This window comes from Ursus arctos, unplaced genomic scaffold, assembly GCF_023065955.2.
Source record: "Ursus arctos isolate Adak ecotype North America unplaced genomic scaffold, UrsArc2.0 scaffold_13, whole genome shotgun sequence".
NCBI classification, from domain to species: Eukaryota; Metazoa; Chordata; class Mammalia; order Carnivora; family Ursidae; genus Ursus; species Ursus arctos.
Genome location: NW_026622797.1, coordinates 46008625 through 46031601, shown reverse-complemented (window position 1 = coordinate 46031601; position 22977 = coordinate 46008625). Strand labels below are relative to the sequence as shown.

The following is a 22977-nucleotide window of genomic DNA, read 5'->3' as shown; positions in this document are numbered from 1 at the left end:
CTTTCATATTATAATCCCCTAAGCAGTGATACTCACAGTGTGGTTTACAATGATGAACGTGGCAATTAGCTTAGTGTTCTGAAATTCACAATTTTAATTCACGCTTCATTAAGTGTAAAACCTAGCAGTTGAATCGAGAATATTTAGAGATCCACACTTATGGAGGGGCGAAGTCTCTTAGATAAATACAAGTTGGTATCTACTGCTTCACCATTTGTAGGAGGGCGTTAAGAAGTGAAGTGACTTGAACTGTCTCACCGGTGCCTGGCACGAGTAGGTAGAGAACAGAGTTCGAAGGTAGCCCTTGGTTCTTAGCATTTGTATCTAACAGTGCATTAAACAGATAAGGCGCATTTGGGAGCCCAGCAAAAGCCTGCACTATGCCCACTGCTGTTGGGTGGGTTGGCTGCCAGAGGTCTATTTGCACAGAGGACCTCCGACTCTCCTGGCAGAGAACCCACTCTAAGGGAAGAATAAGACAACCAAACACACTTAATCCAGCAGTAAAGCCTCCATCATCATAACGAAGGAGGATTTATTCATTCAGTCCGCGAATGTTTATTGAACACTTATCATGAGATTCTAAGTTTAACATGGTGTCTGTGACCCAGATTTGTCTCTGCTCTAGCCTGGCCTTACGGCGAGGGTGGGTTCCTGCTTCGTTGATACCCCATAGAAAGGTTTTGGTACTTTCTAAAAGTGAGAATAACAGAAGCATAGAAGGATACCTCCTCACACACATTCATACACTGGGGATGTGGAGGCTGGGGCCGTGCCCCCTGGGAAAGCCACACTGCCCGCTGGAGTTGGCTGGGGGGCTGAGACTGCCATCGCTGACAGGTGCACATTGGTGCTGGTTGGCTTGCTTGTCAGTGGAGCTCAGAAGCTCTCGAGGACTTCTGGGAATGCTTTGAGAGCCTGTTGCAGAGGCTGGGAGATGAGCCAGCCAGAGAGATTAAAAAATAATTGATTTCACATAAAGGATTAAAAAAAATTTTTTTTTAAGATTTTATTTATTTATTTGTCAGAGACAGAGAGAGAGAGCACAGCAGAGGGAGAGGCAGGTGGAGGGAGAAGCAGGCTCCCCGTGGAGCAGGGAGCCCGAAGCGGAATTTGATTTCAGGCCCCTGGGATCATGACCCGAAACGAAGACAGACGCCTCACCGACGGAGCCACCCAGGCGTCGCCACATAGAGAATTTTTAAGTTATTTCTCCAAATATTTCAAAGACATTGTTTGAAGGAGAACTTAAAAAGATTAAAGTGACTTTTTTGAAGATGATCCCCTAGTCAGCAATAATTTAACACACGGTTCAAAGTAAGGATTCGTGTGGCTGAAGTCAGCCGGTCAGTCCGTGCGTGTAAACACAGACGACGCTCGGTGGGTGTCGACTCCTTTGTAGCCTTTCCCATGAGGGGGCTGCGGGGCAAAGCCGAGCACTGGGCTATCCTGTCCTTGTGATTCTGACCGCTCACCTCAAACACCTTTTGTTTTTAGTGCTGTTTGAACCTTTAGCACTGAGCTCCCCAAGACATTTCCGGATCCCAGAGGGAGCCATCGATGCCACGTTCTCAGAGCTTGCGGCATGCGTCTGTGTCCCTACTGATTTCACACTATTTTTACATTAGTGCCTCAAACACGACAGCTACAGATAATAACGCCAAGTAAACATGTTGCTCATCGAGTTACCTTTAAATTTAATTGTGCTTTCAGAGAAACTTGATACGGTTCAGGCGGAGGACTCATGGCAGTGCTGAAGCCAAAGTAACGGGATAATCACGTGGGGATGAGACACTGTTCCAGAACTGCTGAGAATCACACCCTGCATACGTGTGTCCATGCATGTGCACACAGTGGTGGCATGAATGATACTCCTGTGTGAGCACCTGCAGTATCCTCGAATTAGCAACGTTAAAACTTCTTATATTCGATGTAGCGACGCTTCAATTAGGCAAGATGTATTCTGTTATCAAAGTATTTGTTTTCAGATCAGTTGATGTGAAATAATAATTTATTTTTTCTTTTCTTTACGTATATTCACTTTGTTTGGCTGGACTATGACACCTTTGGAATGGAATTTTTAGAAGGCAGCTGTGCAAATTTGATAGGTAATCGCTAACAAAAGAATGGTTTTGATTAGTCCATAATGAACCATTATCATTAGCTTCTTTCAGCAGGCTTACAAATACAAATATGCCCATACATATTACATGGGTACTAAATGTGTGTACATTTTAATTTTAATGCTAATTCATATTTTTATACAGATTCAATACACGTTACTATTCAAGGTTGATTAAGTACAAGAGGGTTGAAATACAGCCAATAAAACAAGATTAGAAAGAGATTAGAAACAAATTTTAATTAGAAAATCACCACCTCAAATCCTTTTAGGAAGTAGGCAGACATAAATAATAAAGAGAACCATTTAGAGACTTCTGGACAAGCAGCCCTGGGCTGGAAATCTGGAGGGCTGCATTCTGGTCTCACCTCTAACGCTGGCTTTTTCTAGTGACCTTTAGTAATTGTTTGCTAGATCTTTCAGAAACTGGGAACATCTTAGGTGCTCAGTAAGTGCCCCTGAATTTCATTAATCCCAGGAGAGAGAATCTCAGGTCTTTGTTTTCCTTACAGGACAATTTTTGAGGCCATTTCGAGGAGGTTCTGGGACCAGTTTGAAAAAGACCAAGTCTCCTGGCTCTGATCTTTGGAGACTTCGGATATTCTGGATCAAGGCTAGATACTATGGCCTTGTGAAAAGACTGGAAATATTTTCTCTTTTTAGTGTACAAACCTTAATGTTAAAGATATTTAAAAATGTTACATAATCTATACCTTGTCATAAATGTCTCTGCAAGTTACCATGAAACTGGGTTTTTTTTACCCTTTGAGCTTCAGTGGAAGTGTCCCAGAAGACATGAGACTCGCTCTGGTTTTTATCACCAGGGAATTGTCTCCTCTAGGGTCACTCTGCCTGCATTCAAATGCCTTTGGGAACTTGCAAGGGTTCCCCTGTCCTTCAGGACTTCTGCTGGCTTTGTTTGGAAACGCCCTTTGTGACTGCTGCCTGCTGCCCTGTCACCCTGAGAGAAGGAAGGAGCATCAGCTGCTTAAACACGCCACACTCGGTGAGCACTCTGGTTCTCCTCATTTCTTGTAGCTGTTTTCTACGGCCGCTGTACCGAATTACCTCGAGTCAGTGGTTGAAAACGACACAAACTTGTTCTCCCATTTCTGTGGGTTTAGCAATCCCACACAAGTTCTGTTGGCCTAAATTAAGGTGTTGGCAGGTGTTCCCTTCTGGGTCTAGGGGAAATCCATGTCCTTGCCTTTCCGAGCTTCTAAAGGCTGCCCACGTTCCCTGGCTCCTGGTTCCCTCCCTCCATCGTCCCCTCCCTCCATTGTCAAAGCCAGCAATGCTGCATCTGTCTGGAAAGGACACGTGAAGCAGAATTCCGTGCATTCAGAAACGCTGGAGGTGAGCCAGCTCTTTGCCAAGTTACCAGTCTACGGGGAGCCCCTCACCCTCGTGGTGGACTTTTTCTAAAAGGGGGGTGGCATGTGTGTTTAGAGACAACAGCCCTTTCACCAACAGCTCCCAGACCTGGTAGGCTGACATGGTTCACAGACTCCGAAGGGACAGAAGTAAGCCTATCAGGTACCAAGGCTGCTGCCGCCTACGTGCTGTGCCCGGAAGAGTATTTCTTCTCAACTGAGCTGCCTTTAAATAACAGACACTTGTTCGCGGGATACTGGTCAGGCGCTTTCTATGGGAACGCGTGTTGCTGTCTGCACGGTTCTGCCTCAACTCCCCACCCCATTCTGAGTCATTATGAAATAGCACTCTTATTCCTAAAAGGTACAATAAAATGTAATTAGAAAGAAATCTTTGAAAGTGCATTTGCATTTTGATTTGTAACATGTGTAGTAAGGCGCCGTTCATTAGAGCCTTACCAAATGATCCTATCTGGGCCTAAATTTCATCCTTGGCCTCGCTCTACAGGAAAGGCTTCCTATGAAAATTGATGAACAGATGCTAGGGGGCCCGAGGAACCTACTTAAGGGAACAGAATGTTTTGAAATACTTGAGTAACACCAATTTGGAAAAAAAAATGATGCCAGTGAAGAGGCTTTTATTTTGTAAAGCAGATGCAATTAGATATTTTTCAGTATATTGTTAGTATAGTTTTGCAGCTTATCCACTTGGGAATAATTGCAATGAATTTGCTTGAAGATATTCTCTACTTTCACCTTGCTAGCCCGAATTGCTAAGACTTTGCCGTATTTAGTCATTTTCAGGGGGAAGGTTTTCGGCGAAGTTTTCTTTTTTGCTTACACTGTAGACTGCTCTCCCGAGGGGAGAGTGGCTGCTGAGTGCGCCGAAAGTACAAAAGACTTCAGCAGGAAGACGCTATTTACGATCATTTGAAATTCTCCATCCCTGGAAAATTCTCAAATTAGGCTTATGAAGGCAATCCAATTTAGCTAACTGCTAATTGGGGAAGGCAAAAGCTTACTGGCGGGGCTGGCATTTGGACTTCCCTGGTCCTCGGTTCCCACCTTCCCTCAGCAGCAATCTGCCTCCCGTGTCCCAGGTAACCCTCCTCACAGGGCCCTTCTACCAGGCGTGGCACCCAAACAGTGCTCTCGTGAGGCCCTGTCTGCCTCAGTGGCAATTAGTGACGGTCCTTGCTGGTCCCTTCACATAAAAGGTGCCAAACCTGAGATCAGATGTGATTATGACGGTTCACATGCCTTTGCTTTCTGATACCTGAATAAGGACCCTAATGTCTTGGATGTTCCCTATAGGGCAGTAAAGTTAGTAGAAGAAGTGAGTGTGCCTTCATCAACTGAGGGCTTCCAGGAGGTGATTTCGGGTTGAGTAGGGGACAGACTTGGAACTGGGGATGTGCGTCTGTGGGTTTGTAGGTCTCTTTTCTCTCTGATCCCTCGGGACTCTAGTTCCTGTTTGTGTACTTATAATTGGAACGCCTTGGCTTCCAAAATTGCGTCATTTCAGCTTTTTTGGTCCAGCAGAAACTTCACCGTTGCTTAAAGTTTTTTTTTTTTTTTTTCCTCTTTGCAGTTAGAACTGTTTCACAAAGCCGTATGGTGTCACCAAGCCTCCAGGAAGAACACAGAGATTTCATGATGTCGAAGGAATAACTTATTCAAGAGAGCCCTGGTACAGCTAACGTAATGAGCTGAGGATTTCTCTAGAGATCTGCTGCCTGTTTGATGACAACAGGAAACATTTTTCTGAATAAGGAGGTTTAAAACCTCCAGTGGAAGCATGCTATTAAGTTATAGGATTTTTACTTCTCTCTACGTTGCTCAATCAGCCGTGGCTGTGGCTGGTTTTTTTTTTTTTTTGGTGCAGTGAGACCTGCCTCTGAAACATTCTCCCAGGCCAGGCCTTCTGCTTTAGGTCCCTGTGGGGAGGCTCCAAGGTTTAAAACGATTCTCAAACTTATTCAGGGAGTAGAACTATTGGAAATCACAGAGCTTTTTTTCTGAGTGTGATGAAGAAATACTGGCTTACTGAGCCAAAAATAACCAATCAGAAAAGTCAGTATACGTCAGGGGCGCCTGGGTGGCACAGCGGTTAAGCATCTGCCTTCGGCTCAGGGCGTGATCCCGGAGTTCCGGGATCGAGGGCTCCTCCGCTATGAACCTGCTTCTTCCTCTCCCACTCCCCCTGCTTGTGTTCCCTCTTTCGCTGGCTGTCTCTATCTCTGTCAAATAAATTAATTAAAAAAAAAATCTTTAAAAAAAAAAAGAAAAAGAAAAGTCAGTATATATCAAACAGAATCTTTGAATAAATGCTGAGATATATATTGTTGGTAGCAGCAGCAAAACTTAAGAAACATTTAGAATATAAAAGATTATCACTGACAAATTTCTCTTCATGATTTCAGAAAAATTTCTCTAGTTGCCTAGGAAAAGGCTGCCATTTTTCAGTTTGATTGTTTGAATACTCAGGCGGACTTTCGGAAATGTCCGTGCTCCGACGGGGTGTAATTTCACAGTTACTGGTACAAAACTGTATCAGCTGCAGAGTGCTCTAGAAGGAGTTCCAGTAGAATTCATGACAGCGTGTGATTATGACCTTGAATGTAGTAGTCGGAGTTTACTCTAATGGCTCATTGACAGTTGAGGCACAGGGAAATCTAGTGTTACATTCATTACGTTTGATTTCATTCATGGCTTAAGGGAGAAGGGATTGGCATGTAGACCCGAGACACTCTCTCCAGAGTCACTGCACGGTGAGTGAGAAGCTGGCCTGTCAGCGTGTGCTCGTGTCCTGCCTACGCCATGCTGAGAGAACGGCATCATTGCTAAGTGGAACGGGAGAGAGGATCACTAAGGCTGTAGCCTGAGAAGCAATATATACCGACACCGGAGGGGAAAGGGCTATTTATTTAGAAAAGTTCACCATCAAATCACTGGACAGGAGAAACAACTCATGGAGGAAATCAACACTTATTACAATCAAAAGGGAATCCATTGTCATTTGCTGATTTCTCTAGGCACTCGCAATGTGACGTCGCACACCACTCCCTCACACATCGTCTACCGGATAAACAGCCATGATTGAGAAAAATCCATCTTTTTGCTGTTGTGGTTGACCCCTCTTTCCACGGTTTTCTGAATTCTATTTAAGCCTGATACAGTGTATCTGATGTTAGCACGTACCCAATTTAGCATTAATTCCTCTCGATGGAAATATGAGCCGTATGCGTACGTTAGTAATAGCAGCACTACGCATTTGATCATTTCGGAGCAGACGGATTATTTTGTTTTTTCATCTCCAAGAGGGAGTTCTGAGAGTTTGTATTCGTTTTTGAAGCATCAGCAGCTTTCCGTACAGAGGCCACACAAGGTTCCTAATCTTATTGTAGTTAATTTCTCGACTGGTCTGGCTCTGATTAGAGGTTCAAATAAAACTGTGATTCTTCTATGCCTTGATTATGTTAAAGTATTTCTGTCTCTCCTGACACAGCAGCAATTGCATGTAAATTAACTGTTACAAAGTTGTAGCAGAAGAGCTCGTATTCTTTGAGGTGGCTGTATTACTAGATTTCCAGATGGCTGAGATTTTTTTTTCTTTAATATACTCAATCTCACTTCATAAAAACATTTTCACAAGGGTACAGAAATCCGACGGAGATGCGCACTTTCCAAGCGCGCTCATACGCACGTGAACAGCTTCGATGTGGGGGCAGCAGGGGGCGTGTAAAACACAATGAGTTAAAAAAAAAAAAAAGGTTGCACATAGAGTAATTTTAATCCATTCCATTTTTAAATACCACAATAAATTTAATTTTCACAATAAATTAAATAGCCATATTCAGTTTACAAAATAGAATTACTTAGTGTGAAACCAGTATTTACAACAATATACATTATATACATGACATTTCTCTTTGTCGACATAGAACATGGAAGTAAAAGGACTTTAACTTTCCAATGTGTGATTGACATGCTACAAGTGACACCATGGTCTATACGAGAAAACGATAGTGCAAAATCACCACAGGAACTTTGGGACAATGTCAATTTTATGAGATACGACATCTTTCAAATAATAAGAAAATAGTATTTTCTGTTTTCACGGCACCAATTCAGTGGCTGAATTAAAGAGCCAGCTTTCCCTTAGAAAAGAATGCATAACTGAATTCTCTGCTTCCTGAAGCTTCTCAGCCATTGGTACGTTTTCACACATAATCTTTTGGCTTAACTCTATGAAAATGGCGGACGACAAATTCTGACTCAAAGGAAGACTACACTCTTTGAGAATAGCTGAAGTCACTTTCCCCCAATACCACCACCTTTTCTTTTTGTAAATAGCTTAAAAGATGCAACACTTGGACAACAAATTATTTTTTGTAACTTTTCGATAGAAAAAGAATTGATCTTATATTTGGTCACACACTGTGTATGTACAAGGATACATGGAAAAACGACTTGGATAGTTGTGTCTACGAAAAGTGCATACTTTAATCTAGAGGAGACATTGTGTGTCTCCAGCCACAACACATAGTGTTATATGACTTATTACTTTAGGGCCAGTTCAATGTCCTCCCAGTGATCTGGTAAAATTTTTGATTGAAAGGGTGAAAAAATTTGCGCAATTTGGTAATGACAGAGGGGTCCACCTCTGGATGAATGCGCCCCTTGCTGCCCGCCAGGCACTTATTAAAGATAATGTTAAATCGCAAGCAATAGAACCCTCTGGTAGCATTGAAATATAAATTGTACTGACTTATCCTCGGGGGAAGATTTAGGAACTTCTCCACGAGCTGAAGTTCTGGCAGAGGCTCTGTGATGAGGCGATCTCCATCGACAATGTGAAATTGCTCAATTGGAAAGTACTTTAACCACCTTTCCAGATGTTTGGTGTAGATGCTGGTTCTTACTGCCTTGTACTTTGTGTTCACTTCACAGGTATTAGGGTCTATGGCCAGCTTCTCAAACTTGTAGTAAGTTTTATTCTTCCTCTCCTTCCCCTCTAGCACCTGAGTGTAATCGGAAATAGCTCTTGTGGTTGGCTCCCTGACAATGATCAACAGCTTGATGGATGAGTTCATTTTGTAAATCCTTTCCGGAACCTCCTCCGTGATAAAATATGCCGGGCTCTTTTCAATTGTGATTTGCTGTGGGTAGGAAAAAGGCATCTTTTTCCTGTACCACTCAATGCCCTTGGCATAATTCTCGTCATTGTCAAAAAAGTGGATTTCTTGAGAGGCTTTGACCACAGCTGGATGGAGGTTCAGCATCTCAAGCAGGGCCCGGGTGCCTCCTTTCCTCACCCCAATGATAATGGCCTTGGGGAGCTGCTGGACCAGGTCATGAAGGCGAACCTGATCCTTGGAAGCGTTGCCCTTCCGGAACTCGTGCAGCAGGCCACGTTTAAACTGCAGGGCACGGAGAGGGAGCTCGGCCTGGCTGCGGGCTCCGAATCGGCCTTCAATGGGGCAAATGGGCTGTAGCCTGCAAGCGACAGAAAGAGGCTTTTAGAAGCTCATGGCGACTAACATGTCATTTTTCTGCTTCTCTAGTTGGAGTGAGACTTTAAATGCATAAATAAACCACCGGTTCTCAGCCTGCTGCAACCCATAATGAACATATGTTTGGGAAATTTTATTTTAAGCAACCTTGTATTAAATGGAGCACACATAATTGATGGGATTATTTTTATTAGTGCTCCTTAAAATTTTTATTCGCCAAGCACTTAATTGACTACAGCTTGTACTTATGTTCGCAGGACAGGACAGACAAGTGACACCAGCCACACTAATAGCCTTTTAACAGCTCACCAGTTACCATCATTTAGAAAATGTGAAAGGCAGACAATCATCTTCAGCTGGGAGGCGGAAGTCTGGCGGAGGCCACGCCTTTTGGGTTTCATGGGGTCCTATGTTCTTGCAGCTCAGCAGCACTCATGTGGCTCTTAGAAATCTCTGAGATCTCATCTGAATAGAGGTCCTAGTCTCTGCCCGTGGCTCGCTGTATCCTCTACCTGCAAAAATGCGATCTTGGCACTTGCTGAGCTTTTTGTTCTAATGAGAATTTCTGCTGTTGGCCTTGGGGACAGCTAGGCAAATCCTGTATTTCTTCTGCCTCTCTCTTTCTTTCTGTCTAAAGGAGTCGGGATTATGTTTTACTTTGCTGAATGTAGGAACAAACCCAATGCCATCAGCAAGGGCTGTCTATCACCTCCCACGCCTGGGACCAGAAATCAACCAGACCTTGGCAGAGCCAGAAGCTTTGGGTCCTCACTGCCAAGCCCATGGAAATCAGGGACTCGAGCGTAGGAAGGAAGGAATGCAATGGATGGAGCCAGAAAGGAGGATTTCCACTTCAGCACTGCTTTTTTCAGAGAGAAAGGTGTGGTAATAATCATAATGATATTAGACTAGAGTTACTGCTTGATTTGGCATGGCCAATGTCTATGGGTGGCATATGGAGTTTCCTTTTGGGTAACAGTCTGGAACCTAACTGAAATTCATTATCACTTCCCTAAGTTTATCTGAAAAGGCTTTTTAGCCTTCTTGCTAAGGGGTATAATATTAGTCAAAATGGCTGTTAAGCCAATCCTCCAACTGAAGTTTCTAGCTATCTTAATTATTTGGTGTCTATGTTCCCCTGTCTCTTGCTTTTCCCAAGAGACCCTATTGTCTCATTCTCATCTTCTGTAATGTTTATAATTAAAGGGAGAAGAGGACAACTTTGTCATGCCATGACATTCTACGGAACTGAGGGAAAGAGTTTGCCTGTTGTTTGAACGTCTATCATAATGCTTATGGAAAACTAGGCTCATATAGTATTTACTTGTGGTGTTTGTTTTTTATGATTTTATGCTCATTGTGGAAAACATGAAAATATGGAATAGTATAAAAATAATGGGTTCACCACATTTAATATTTTAGGGAAACATGAATTTTGCTTTTATGAATTTGTTAACAAGATTAAGATGCTAGAGGTCTACGTGGAAGATATAAAAGTAGCGACACACACATAGTCCAAGATATTTTTAATTGTGACACTGATTGGGATATCACAAATTCATCTTTTAGCTCTTCTTGGGTTCTGGTTGAGAATTAAGCCCTAATCCCCTACAGCGTCCATTGAGTGTAATGGATGGACTTCTCTCCAATGCATCTAGAATGATGCTAGTACCATCCTTGGAGAGTGAGGAAGTAGTCAAATCCTTTTCTTTAAGGACTTAATTTTCTTGTAGAACTCTGGCCAAGAGAGGCTGAAACAGACCGTCTCTGTCCTGTTAGAGCAGGAAAGAATTTCCCTACTTCTAGAAAGGGCCATTCTTCCTTTCCGTCCTTCCTCTTTTATCTTCCACTTGGGAGCTCATATTCTGCAGAACAATTGCTTTTTTGACTTCCTAACTCACGATTGGAGAAAAGGCATTATTTCATTTCCCGAAGAGTAAATTCTGAGCATGGGCCTCAGACATGGAAAAAAACATGAAATCTTAGGACTGGAAGTGACAGCTCAGCCCCCCGCCCAGAGAGCAGGGTCTTCAGTTACTAAAGGATAGGACTAAGTGTGTGTCAATTTCAGACATAATTTTGTTCAAACTCTCAAATGAGAGGTTTTGGGAAAGCCCAAAAGCTATCCCACTAGAGACTAGACACCAAGTTAAAAATGAAAAGAATCATTGACTAAATAACTACTGTGTTAATGATCACTGGATCAACCACCCGATAAAAAGGAAATGACCGGAATCTAACTAAAGCTATTGGGAAGAACTTGACAAAGAAGTTCCATTAGGGGGGCGCCTGGGTGGCATGGCGGTTAGGTGTCTGCCTTCAGCTCGGGGCATGATCCCGGCGTTATGGGATCGAGCCCCACATCAGGCTCCTCCGCTATGAGACTGCTTCTTCCTCTCCCACTCCCCTGCTTGTGTTCCCTCTCTCACTGGCTGTCTATCTCTGTCAAATAAATAAAAACAAAATCTTTAAAAAAAAAAGAAGTTCCATTAGGGACATAGGACAGTGGTGCCCACCTGAAGGCTTTTCACTAATAAGTAAGTACCACGTTAGGGAATACTTGAAGTCAGTGACAAGCTCTGGATTATACCACTTCCCATACTTAGCAACCAGTGAGTGGGAAGTTCAGTTAGGAATTTTGAGTTGAAAAGCATCAGAGGGGTTCACTTTACCAGTCAAAACTGACACTGGCTGAAGAAAATAAAAACCACTGCAATATTATTTGTTAAATAACCTAGTGATAAGATCTACACATTAGAAAAGGAAAACCTTAAGGAAGATATTTTCATTTTAAGTGAGGCTACATTTACATGGAAAATGGGAATTGAATTCATGGAGAACATACTTCCGTCTTTCCAGTACAAGAATTAATTTTAAAGGGCAAAGAAGGGACGTTTGCCTTTCAGAAATTAACGTTTCTGTCTTTCCGATCATACCAAATGTGGGACAGTCCAGAGGTACTCAGTGTGAAGCCAGCTGGTACCTGCTGGGACGTCTGCAAGTCTAGGACCTCTCAACTGTTTGCTTACTTAGAGCCAAGTGCTAGTTCTGTAAATTTCCTCTCCCTGGATTTTTCCATTGTTTCTGGGCAATTACTCTGAGCGACAGCCTCCTCATCTGGTACTTTCAGCTCCTGGAAACCAGACCTAATTAACATGGTTAAAACTCCCCAAGCCTGCAGCCATCTTTCCAAGGCAATGGATTCCAAAGTTGATGAGCTCCTTTATAGGCACATATATAATCTTAACTCTCACGGTACCACATTAATTGCTCACTCATAAATTTCAAAATGAAGATAAAGGGATACAACATCACTATTTTGCGATGGCTAGAGGTCAACAACCAGATGCACACAGGCCACACTGAGCTCTGGTAAATGATACTTCTACTGTACGCGGCTTTATCCCTTCTCTGAAAACAAATGTCCATGCACACAGAATACAAATGGATCTTGACGAACACCTTGGTTTGAGCAACTTGGAGCTCTTTCTTTTAAAGCCTCAATAAATCAAAATCAATACTGCAGAAAAGCATGTTTCTTGGGAATTTTGAGAGAGGAAAACAACTGGAGAGATTTAAGATTATATCCTAAGGAAGTTTAAATCAAGAGACACTTGCAGTCACACAGGCATAAGTCTGTATTTAATTACCTACCTATCCAAGCTCCCAACTCTGGCGACTAGATACAGGAGACTCCCAACGGCAAGGCTTCCCAGCACCAGGAGCTTCTGTCTCAGCCACGCCTGCTGTTTGAATAGCATGGCCCTCCATCAACCTTCAGGACTTCTGCAGCCTGAGAGATAAGGATAGAAGGGGACTCAATCAGCAGTCATCTCTAATAGGCTCTGTAGTTTGTCACAAAGCCACAGAAGGGGAGTACAGGCGATTAAGTGATGCTTCATGGAGAAAAGCTCCCATACCGACCTTGACCATGTTCAAGGTGTAACAGGGATTTACCCAAACTTGCCTTCCTTTTCCTGGCCCATGTTATAAGATCAAATACTAAACTAGGGGGAAGCTACTAACTAGACAGAACCTGCTGGGCAATTGTCAAAACAATGAACCAAAACATGAACCAAAATGCATATAACACATATATGTATGTATATGTATGTGTGTGTATATATATATATGTGTGTGTGTGTGTATGTGTGTACATGTATTTGTTGTTATTGTTAGTCATTCAAAGAACATTGATAAAATGAGCAACAGAGTAACCTGAGGCTTGCCAATAGGACAAACAGTAAACTGAAGGTTCTGCTCCAGAACACCCAGACAGATGTAGAAATTCCCACTCAGTAAGTGATCATTTGGGGCAGAGCGATGACATATATTTACTTGCACGGTTTTTTGTTTTGTTTTGTTCTAATTATGCAGGGGGCAAGATCACAAGCTAGTCCTTCACTCTCCGAGGTCATCAGTGGTAACTATCAGGACCTCAGATGTTGGAGGACAGTGTCTCCAAGTAACCTGATGTTGCCGTTCGCCTCCTCTGCCCGGTCCTGGATTGGACTGACTGATTCTGGAAACATGCTCAGACTAGATTCCCCTGCTGTGTGACCCCCTCCTGGCTCTCAGTGAATTCACACAGATTTGGTGATAGGGTCTCACTCTTCTATCATGACAGCAGCGTACCTGGAAGCTTTGTACTCTCATTCCTGAACTAAGGCTGGCCTAGGAGTGTAAGGCTTTACTAGTGCTATTATTAAATTTGGGGGGAAAAATGCAAGCTTCCAATTCAGCCTTTCTTATTAAAAGTAAATCCAACCCCCCTTTCAAGGTAAGATTGTTTCTTATTGAAACTCAAAATAGTAACCTAAGAAGAGGGACTCCAGCAGTGGGCGATGGGTAGAAATTGTTTTCTTGCAATGGCATTTCCATGTTTGCTATGTGGAAAGGGATATACTAGGATTGCTTGACTGGCCTATTCATTCACTCATCAAGAGGTTCCTGAGAATCAAGAACATTTACAGCGATTCTATTAGGTTTATGGAGAATTCCGAAAAAGATCCTGAAAGAATTTTAGCCCTTGAAAAACTAATAATGGGCAAAAAAATTGCAAAACAACCAGAGAATGCAACCTAATTCATGATAATGTATAAATAAATGTCGAGGAAAGAAAACGAAGAAACGGCCGGGGATGTGAGCTCGTGGGAATGCTTTCTCTGTGGAATGTAGTACACGACCCCGTGAGGAGGCTGGAAGAAGGAATCCCAAAGGAGAGGTCCCAGCAGTATTTATCCAACACACGGTCAACAAATATTTATGGAACATGCCTTATGTGCCAGATTCTCTACCAGGTGCTAAAGAGACAGCGGCCAACATGGGAGTCTGTGGTCTGGTGGAGAAGACGGTTATTAAACCAGTAAACGTAGGATTCACATATACTTAGAGTAAGTTGTAATACCAATGATCACCCAACTGGCAGAGGTAACGTGAAGGCGAAGGCAGGAACTTGTGTAGTGTGATTCGGGGCTGCCCGAGAAAGAGTCAAATTTGTGTATCTCGAGGTTAATGTCAGAAGTCCGCAGCTGGAGCCACAGGCCTTTGGCACAGGGCTCTGGTCCCTGTTGAAATGCAAGTACTGCAGCACGAGGCTGGAGAAAAGGAAACTATGTTCAAGTTCCCTAATCACAGTCGCCTCTTAGTAGCTCTGTGACCTTTGGCGTGGCTGCTGAGATTCTTGGGGCCTCTCTTTCCCTATCTATAAGATGGGGACAGTCTCTGACCTCCCCACTCTGTAGGCCCACCGTGAGAATGAAGTAAGGTTTCTACAGGTACATCACTAGACACAGATTTACTGATATGATACCAACAGGAGGGAGTTTATGTCATCTGTTCTTCCGTGTGTATTCGCGGAGTGAGAGAACAAGAGCTATTACGTAGTTGAAGAGGGCCAGCTACACACGGGACACATGAGAAGAGCCAAAGTAAAATGTGCTTGTCCCGTGGCCTGAGGGAGGGTCAGCAGCCTCAGCCCCAGGAGCAACTGGGAGGGAGGCTGGGGGAGTCCGCGGCCTCCTTCCCTCTGGAAACGGAGCGGCCCCGCTCTCCTGCTTCACGCTACACCGCACAGGGCTCTGTCCACTTTCCCCAGCTCACGGGCGCCTGGGCCGTCTTGAGCTGCAGGTCACCGAGTCTCTAAGGCCCGGGCTACGTCCCTGCTCCCCGAGGGAAGGCCTCTCCGGCTGACGGCCCAGCGCGGTCACCTCCACCGGCATCTGCGTTCCGGGCCCGGGCAGCCGCAGCCGCAGCGAGGCCCCCATGGCTCCGCGTGCTGCTTTAGCGTGGCGCTGCCTGGTCTGAGGGTCTCCCCACTACTCCCAGCAAGGCGCTCCCCCTGCTCCCAGCAGTACCGGGAAGCTAGCCGAAGGGTGCTGAGCCCGGAATCTCGCTGCTTCGCTGCACGGGCTCCGGGTTCTCTACGGTGAGCTTGCAGAAACTTGAGAAAACGCGCACCTGCCACCACTTTCAGAGTCCAATTTAATGGATCTGAATCTCGCATCGTGTTTTTGTTTTGTTTTTTTTTTTTTAGTCATAGTCATTTTCTACTGTATTTTTTTTTTTTTCTCTTGAGTTGCCAGAGTTCAGTAAACTCTTTCTCCTTAATTTCTTCTTGCCCTGTCTTGTGCAGGCACGTAATGCCTCCCTTATTTCTTAACATTTGGGGATGTTCTCCTTGTGCATTTCCTATGGCCTGTATAGTCTACTCTTCCTCAGACAAGTTATTCTGCCCCTCATCTGTTGTTTGGTTATTCGCTGGATCAAGTCCGATCTCTCCTTGAAAGCGCAGGCCCTTCCCTCCCTCCGAGGGCCCAGCTTGGACGGTCAGCCTCCTTCCTTCTTGTTACTCCCCAACACCAGGCCCTGGGCCTTCCGGTCAGCTGCTTTACTGCTTCTCATACCTCTTCACTCCCATCTCTATGCTTCTGTCAGCTTCCTCACGGGCCCGGGATGGCTTTCCTGCATTTCCTCCTTCAAGACTCCCAGATCCTGTTAATAACTTCCTGGAGAGGGTGATCCTGGTGGACAGGCAATCTGGGGGGAAATCCCAATATACTGCCCATTAGTGGGTGGGAGTGGGTCAGGCCCACTGTGTAGATAATGACAGGAACGAAGCGTGATCGCTGGGCTTAGGGATAACACTGGGAAGACATTTGCATGTAGGGGGAAATGACCGGGGCTATGAAGTCTGCGGAGGAAGGAGCCCGAGGTTTAGAAGACTATCACAACAAAGCTATGGAGCATATGCGTATCCTTGCACATGCCGTCTGGTAAACAGTAGGTAATGAAACTTTACCGAACATGAGGCCACTACTTTTTCCACTGCCATGGAGGATCTTTCACTGTCAAAAGCTCCAATAGTCCACCTGTAGACCCTCCCTGTATGGTAAGTCCAGCTGTCCCCATGGAGGTTTTGCTCCGTGGGATAAGCTGCCACTGCCAGTCCAGCTTCTGTCGGAGATGCCCTCAAGAGGCCCACCGGGGGTTTCTCCAAACGTCTGTTTACGCTCCCTCCCCTCCTTACGGCAGGGCCACGGCACCCTCCAAAGCATTCTCACGTCTACCAGGATGCTGAGGAGAACTACAGTTTTCACTCGAGAGCTCAGCTAACGTGAGCGAGCCGTCCGTGGGGAAGTGCAGACCCTGAGTAGCATTTTGGTTTAGTTTTATAATGGGAACTCTCTGAATTTTGGTACACTCATCTGTACAATGAAGATAATAATGTCTAGCTCACAGGGTTATTATGACATGAACCTTGAGTAAGACAATGTGCGATAGAACTTTATCAATATTCGGGCATGTTACAAAAATGCAGCATAACAAACATCTTCACGAGGCAGATATATTTGTCCTCATGATGCATTTTCAAGAGGAAGAGAATAAAATAAATGCAGTTCTCATTAATAATATAATTAGATTGTGAAAAAATCAGCCTTTTTAAATATAAATAACTTTCAGTGGAAACTACTGTTAAATATTAGAATCCTAATGCTATATTCTCTCTTCAAAGGGAGATGGCAAAGTATGGCAAAGCAAAGAATTACCAAAAACAAAGAAAGCTAACATTTACTGTGTTAGGCAGAAATCTCTTGGAATTTTTCAGAACTGAAGAAGCCAAGCCAGTAGTTTCTAGTAAGTATGTCTAGGACACAGGAAGTGAGATCTCCTTCTGTTTTGGAATCAGCCTTAGACTATATACTAAGAGACAGTATCCTAGCAGCCCCTGAATAAACCCTGCTCAGGGACGACCAAAGGTACGTGGTTGATTTAACACTCAAGCTGCCTCTTTGGTTTCCGTACCCTCATGAAATGCTTGAGCATCTGCAGGGTGGGGTCTTCAAAGCGGGGAGCTGTTGCTCTTGGTCTGAGCATATAAGCCAAAGAGAAGCCACAGCATCCAAGGTTTGCCAAAATTAGTATTAAACTGGGGAGAAAGTGAACTGCTCCTCCAACCCCCAGGTTCCTTCCCTTTAGCTTTGTAAGCTTTAATGGATATCTTAATAATCTTTCATCCAGCAATCATACTGGTAATAGGCAATTTACATAAAATTAAAGTTTTTAAAAAGTTTATTATTTCTTTTTATGTATAAAAAAAAGGTTAAAGACCTACAGCGACATTTAAGCCCTCCTTCATCTCCGGTTTTTAATCTCTCGGTGTTTTTCATTGGTGTGCCAGGAACAGCACAATTACAGTTTCTCCAGATTACTAAAGCTTTAATAGACACGGTGTCTTAGCAGAACAAAGCAGAGTATCTAAATAACAGAGTACGTGGCCAGAAACGACACATTGTATAGACATCTGGCTGTTTCTTGAAAGCAGCACTAGGCAAAGAAACAAATGATTCCCAAGCTGAAACAAAGAAATAAGGGAACTAAAAAAAAAAATAATAATAAAGATATGTTCAAGTGCTGCTCAAAAGCTTGTAGACATGGTTACGGCAGGCCCCTGGTAGCAGTAAAAACAGTAACAGAAACAATAGCAGTGAAGTTCATTAAAAAGGACTGAACTCACATAGTAGAATGATTCCAAGGAAATCCCCACTGTCTGTTGAGTATTAGCTCATTGAACAACAGCCTTATGAAGAGGACAGGACTACACTTACCGAGCAGTATGCTTTCTGTTACTTTCTTTCACATTTGTTGTCCCATGTTATACAATGGATCTGTGAAGTATTATCTATTTTGTTTCTTTTCTTTCTTTCTTTCTCTTTCTTCTTTCTTTCTTTCTTTCTTTCTTTCTTTCTTTCTTTCTTTCTTTCTTTCTCTTTCCTTCCTTCCTTCCTTCCTTCCTTCCTTCCTTCCTTCCTTCCTCCTTTCTTTTTAAAGATTTTGTTTATTTATTTGACACAGAGAGAGAGAGCGCACAAGCAGGGGGAGCAGCAGAGGGAGAGGGAGAAGCAGGCTCCCCGCTCAGCAGGGAGCCCAACGCGGGGCTTGATTCCAGGATCCCGGGATCATGACCTGAGCTGAAGGCAGATGCTTACCAATTGAGTCCCCCGGACCCCTTATTTTATTTTCTCTGATAGAAACCCAAGAGCAGAGAGATGAGCAGATTATGTACCCAATGGCATATGGCTGGTAACTGCAGAAGGAGAATTTAAATTCAGAATTTGCTGACCCCAAAGAACGTGGCCCCTTGATTACAATGCCTCTGGGAGACTCTTAAAAAATACTTGTTTATTGATTGATGAGAGCAGACAAAACCACTTAATGACACCCGGATTACCTGCCATTGAACCTTGAAGTAGAAGATGGGGAGGTGAGAAAAAGTAAAAGAAAAAAAGAGTTCCCACGGAGGGGCAGGTGACAGGGGTATTTTGGATGGTTTGAACCTGATAAAACAAAGGGAAAATATTAATAAGTGATGATAATGATGATGAAAATGAAAGGTACTCTTCTTATAGAAAAATAACGTTTTTAATACCTTACAAAGTGGTTTTCATATTCATTATACCATTTCTTTTACTTTCGTTTCTTCTGTTGTTTTGGTTGCTATGTTACTTACAACTTTTAAAAAATTTCCTTACCGTCCTTTCAGTTTTTGTTTTTTCTTGCACTGAAGGAGAAGTGAGGTCATTTGTAACATATAATGTCCTTGATTGATTATTTATCTATTTAAAAATATTTATAGATTTATTTCCAGTATAGTTAACATACAGTGTTACATTAGTTTCAGGTGTACAGAATAGTGATTCAACAATTCCTTTCTCAGTGCTTATCATGAAAAGTGCACTCTTAATCTCCATCACCTATTTCATCCATTCCCCCCACCCCCCTCCTCTGGTAACCACCAGTTTGTTATCTATATTTAAGAATCTGTTTTTTGGTTGTCTCTTTGTTTGTTTGTTTTGCTTCTTAAATTCCACATATGAGTGAAATCATATGGTATTTGTCTTTCTCTGAATGACATTTTTCACTTAGCATTTTTCTTTTTAGCTCCATCCGCATCATTGCAAATGGCAAGACTGCATTCATTTTATGTATGAGTAATATACCATTGTAGATATACACCACCTCTTCTTTATCCATTTGTCTATCGATGGACACTTGGGTTGCTTCCATATCTTAGCTATTGTAAATAATGTTGCAATAAACATAGGGGTGCATATATCTTTTTGAATTACTGTTTTCATTTTCTTTGCGTAAATATGCTGTAGTGGAATTACTGGATCATATGGTAATTCTATTTTTACTTTTTTGAGGACCCTCCATAAAGATTTTGCACAGTGGCCAACAGGCACATGAAATGATGCCCATCATCGCCCATCAGCAGGGAGAGGCAAATCAAAAGCACCATGAAATACCATCACACACCTGTCAGAATGGCTAAAATCAAAACCACAAGAAACCACAAGTGTTGACAAGGATGTGAAGAAAAAGGAACCCTCGTGCACTACTGGTGGGAATGCAACCTGATACAGCCACTGCAGAAAACAGTATGGAGGTTCCTCACCATACCATTTCTAAAAACCAACCAGAATCATGGGAACCTCACCTGTTCTCCCCATAATTCAAGAACTGACTTTCCTTTTGACACATTTTATAGTATATTATCAAACTAACACTGCTTTCTACTGCTGCTTGATTCAGATTCTTCTGTGCTGATCTCCATAAGATCTTGGTTAAATCTGTTACTGACCTCTCATTATCACCCCGTCCCCATCCTACCTTTGTCACCTCTTCCCCTCTCTATCTCAGTGAATGCCACTGAAAACCTCAGAGTTCCTTCTCGGCTCCATCTGGCCCCTCACATCCATTCAGCAGTAAAATTCTACCTCCAAAATATTACTAGACTCGACCTACTCCTCTGCATTATCATCTGTGACTGCCTTGCTTCAAGTCATGTTCCTTTTCCTTAGAGTATTATGGGCTCCTAGCTGGTCTCCCCACCATTACTTTTGTCCCTGCCTCAATTTGTTCTCCACACTGATGCCAGAGTGGTCTTTCTAAACAGAAATGTGATCATGTTGCCTTCAGGCTCAATACACTTTAATGTGTCCCTGTCATCCACATGGGTTCAGAAGGCCCTTGCTCCTTTCCACGGCAGCTCCACACAACCCCCAACCCCCGCATCTACAAACTTCAGCACGCGAAGCAACTTACATTTCTTTTCTTATCCTGTCTCATAGTTTACTTTTCTTTCCTCAGTTTCCTTAAAGAAATAAGAATTGGAAAAGCTCTTTCTACATGACATCAATAGCGTCCAGTGATGGCCCATCCATTGGAGTGCTGGAGCTGGTTTGTACTTGGCGGGCCAGTTGTTAACGCCATGATTAAGCATTACAGTCCAGGAATTCATGATTAAATAAATTAAAACAAAGGCAATAGATATTTAAAATCCCATTATTTCCCAATTATCATACTACATTTTACTATCATCTATGCTTGGAGATTAAGTCTATTGCATCTGTACAGTGAAGATACGACGGTGCATCTCTTCCTAATTCCACATTCAGTGAATTCATGTTGGTAGCTCAACACTAGACATGGAGGGAGAAAGGAGTTACACCACTGAAATTGACAATTACTAGAAATCATCCCTCTCCCCAAGAGCTGGTTGTTGAGTATTTACGAGCACGCCATGATCATCCTCCATTCATTTTTCCTGGGCACAGTTATTAATCGGGTCTTTCCTGAGTGCCCAGCGCATGTGCAGTGTGGTATGGGGTGCAGTCACGGAAAGAAGGTGGGCGTCCCTCTCATGTTCCCCTTCTCTTTTAGCCTCTTCAGACTCCTGCCTTTCTGTAGGGGTCTGTTTTCATTTCTGAGGCCCCTGAAACCCCTTTCTGTTTTCACTTTTCTAGGTCTTTCTACTCAGCTTTTAGCACCTCCTCCCAGTTTCTCCCTGCATCTGCCACTGCCTATGTTCTCTAAATAACAGAACTTCAGAAGAATGCAGTGCCATTATTCATAGTAACATTGATAGCAAAAGTTCTCTAAAAATCTTATGAAGAGTGAACAAATCTATAAAATAATCTATAATTAGTTTGTATGCAAAATCATACCAAAAGCCGTCCAGTCTCAGCAGGCTAACATTTTCTTAAGTTGCAGTATTATTAACATGCTTCAAAACTTTCCTCTTTTTATTACCAGGGATACCTCCCTCCTTTGGCTCTCAGATCTTCTTTTCAAGGCCAGAAGGGCTCCACCAAGTGCTGACCCTAAGATAACCACCTATGTCACGGGTCAACAAATGTTGACTGAGTACCTACCATGGGCCGGGCACTGCAGACACCAAGAATAACATGGAGAACAAGAGCCACACGGACCATGCCTGTTGTAGGGTTCTAGTATTCAGGGCCAATTCTTGACAAACGTGTAAGGAAACTGCATCTTTCCTTAAACAAGAGCCCAGATCCTCTTAGAGGGCAGTGAAAGAAGAATCCCCACAAGCACAGGGTCTGCTGGACCTCAGAGACTCATCTCTTGGCCCGAAGGTCCGCTTTCCCAATGGATGGTCCTTGCCTCCTATCCAAGTGGGTACAGGCAAACCACTCTCTAAGAGGTACTGTTCTTCCTTTAACAAGACTCCTCTTTTCAAAACCCTTGGTTGAGTGAAGACTTCACTGAGCCTATTTAGACCAGACTTTGCCAAATTGGGTGCTTGTGACCAAACAGGACTAGCATCATGGGTACGTGACCTGTGCATTTGTATGGGGCTCTGTACTCAGAAGGATCCCATGCTCGGCTTAATGCTCGCTTGTCACGGTCCAGAAACTCTCAATTTCTGAACAAGAGGCCCCACATTTTCATTTTGCACTGGGCTGTACAAATCACGTATACAGTCCCGCAGTCAGACCTTCCAGCCTTGTGCGCTGGCCAAAGCTCTGCACAGTGGCACCTCTTTCTTTTTCCAGACGCTTGGCTTCAAGAGGCAGACGTTGTCTGAAGGCCATCACGTAAGAACACAACTCTTTACGTCTTCTTACAGAGCTGGGAATTCCACTCCTCTTTACCTCTTTCAGTTCCGTGGTCTTCCCTGGGGCCCATATCTTCCCTGGGTGCCCAATACTGAACGTGGTGTCTGCCTTCAGGACACATGAAGCTTTACAGTCCTAAGTACAATATCCACAATAGAGCAAGTACCATACAAGGATGATGTTCACACACACACACACACACACACACACACACACGTACACGCACATGCACACACAACAGCATAGGGGTTTCATTACGACAGATTAGTGGGGGGGTGGAATCCTGTGAAATGAAGAGGGCAGTGTCATCATCTCTAACATACAGATGGGAAAACAAGGAGACCTAAGGACTATAGGCATCTACTCCTCCCATGAGCAGGAAACTATCTCCCCATCCCATCCCCTCCTCCCTTCAAGGCAAAAAATCCTCAGGAAGTTCAAATTAAGTTACCCACCTGCTATGCAACTGTGGTTAAATCATTTCACCTCCCATATCTTTTTTTTTTTCACCCAAGAAAGAAAGAGCTTTGAAGGGATGAGTT

General features: G+C 43.4%; 1 protein-coding gene and 1 long non-coding RNA gene across 8 annotated transcripts in view; one reads left to right on the top strand and one right to left on the bottom strand.

Moving 5' to 3' along the window:
• Nucleotides 1–6961, top strand: part of LOC113264708 (uncharacterized) — a 55414-nt gene extending 48453 nt beyond the window's left edge. Inside the window, exons 7-9 of one of the 3 annotated variants that reach the window (XR_008958976.1) lie at nucleotides 1714–1974; nucleotides 2635–3128; nucleotides 5087–6961. This is a non-coding gene — a long non-coding RNA (uncharacterized LOC113264708). Of the gene's footprint in view, nucleotides 1–1713; nucleotides 3129–5086 lie in introns of all 3 variants that reach the window. The other 2 variants (XR_006410984.3, XR_008958977.1) reach the window with 2 other exon arrangements.
• A 308-nt stretch (nucleotides 6962–7269) lies between these two features.
• HS3ST5 (heparan sulfate-glucosamine 3-sulfotransferase 5) overlaps nucleotides 7270–22977 on the bottom strand; it is a 147661-nt gene continuing 131953 nt past the window's right edge. For 3 of the 5 annotated variants that reach the window (XM_057311135.1, XM_057311134.1, XM_044388801.3), the window contains exons 3-4: nucleotides 12666–12804; nucleotides 7270–8994 (exon numbers count right to left, since the gene is read on the bottom strand). In XM_057311135.1, coding sequence (XP_057167118.1) covers nucleotides 8064–8994; nucleotides 12666–12772 — 1038 coding nt within the window. In that variant the 5' untranslated portion in view covers nucleotides 12773–12804 and the 3' untranslated portion in view covers nucleotides 7270–8063. Of the gene's footprint in view, nucleotides 8995–12665; nucleotides 12805–15916; nucleotides 16050–22977 lie in introns of all 5 variants that reach the window. The other 2 variants (XM_048225977.2, XM_048225976.2) reach the window with 1 other exon arrangement.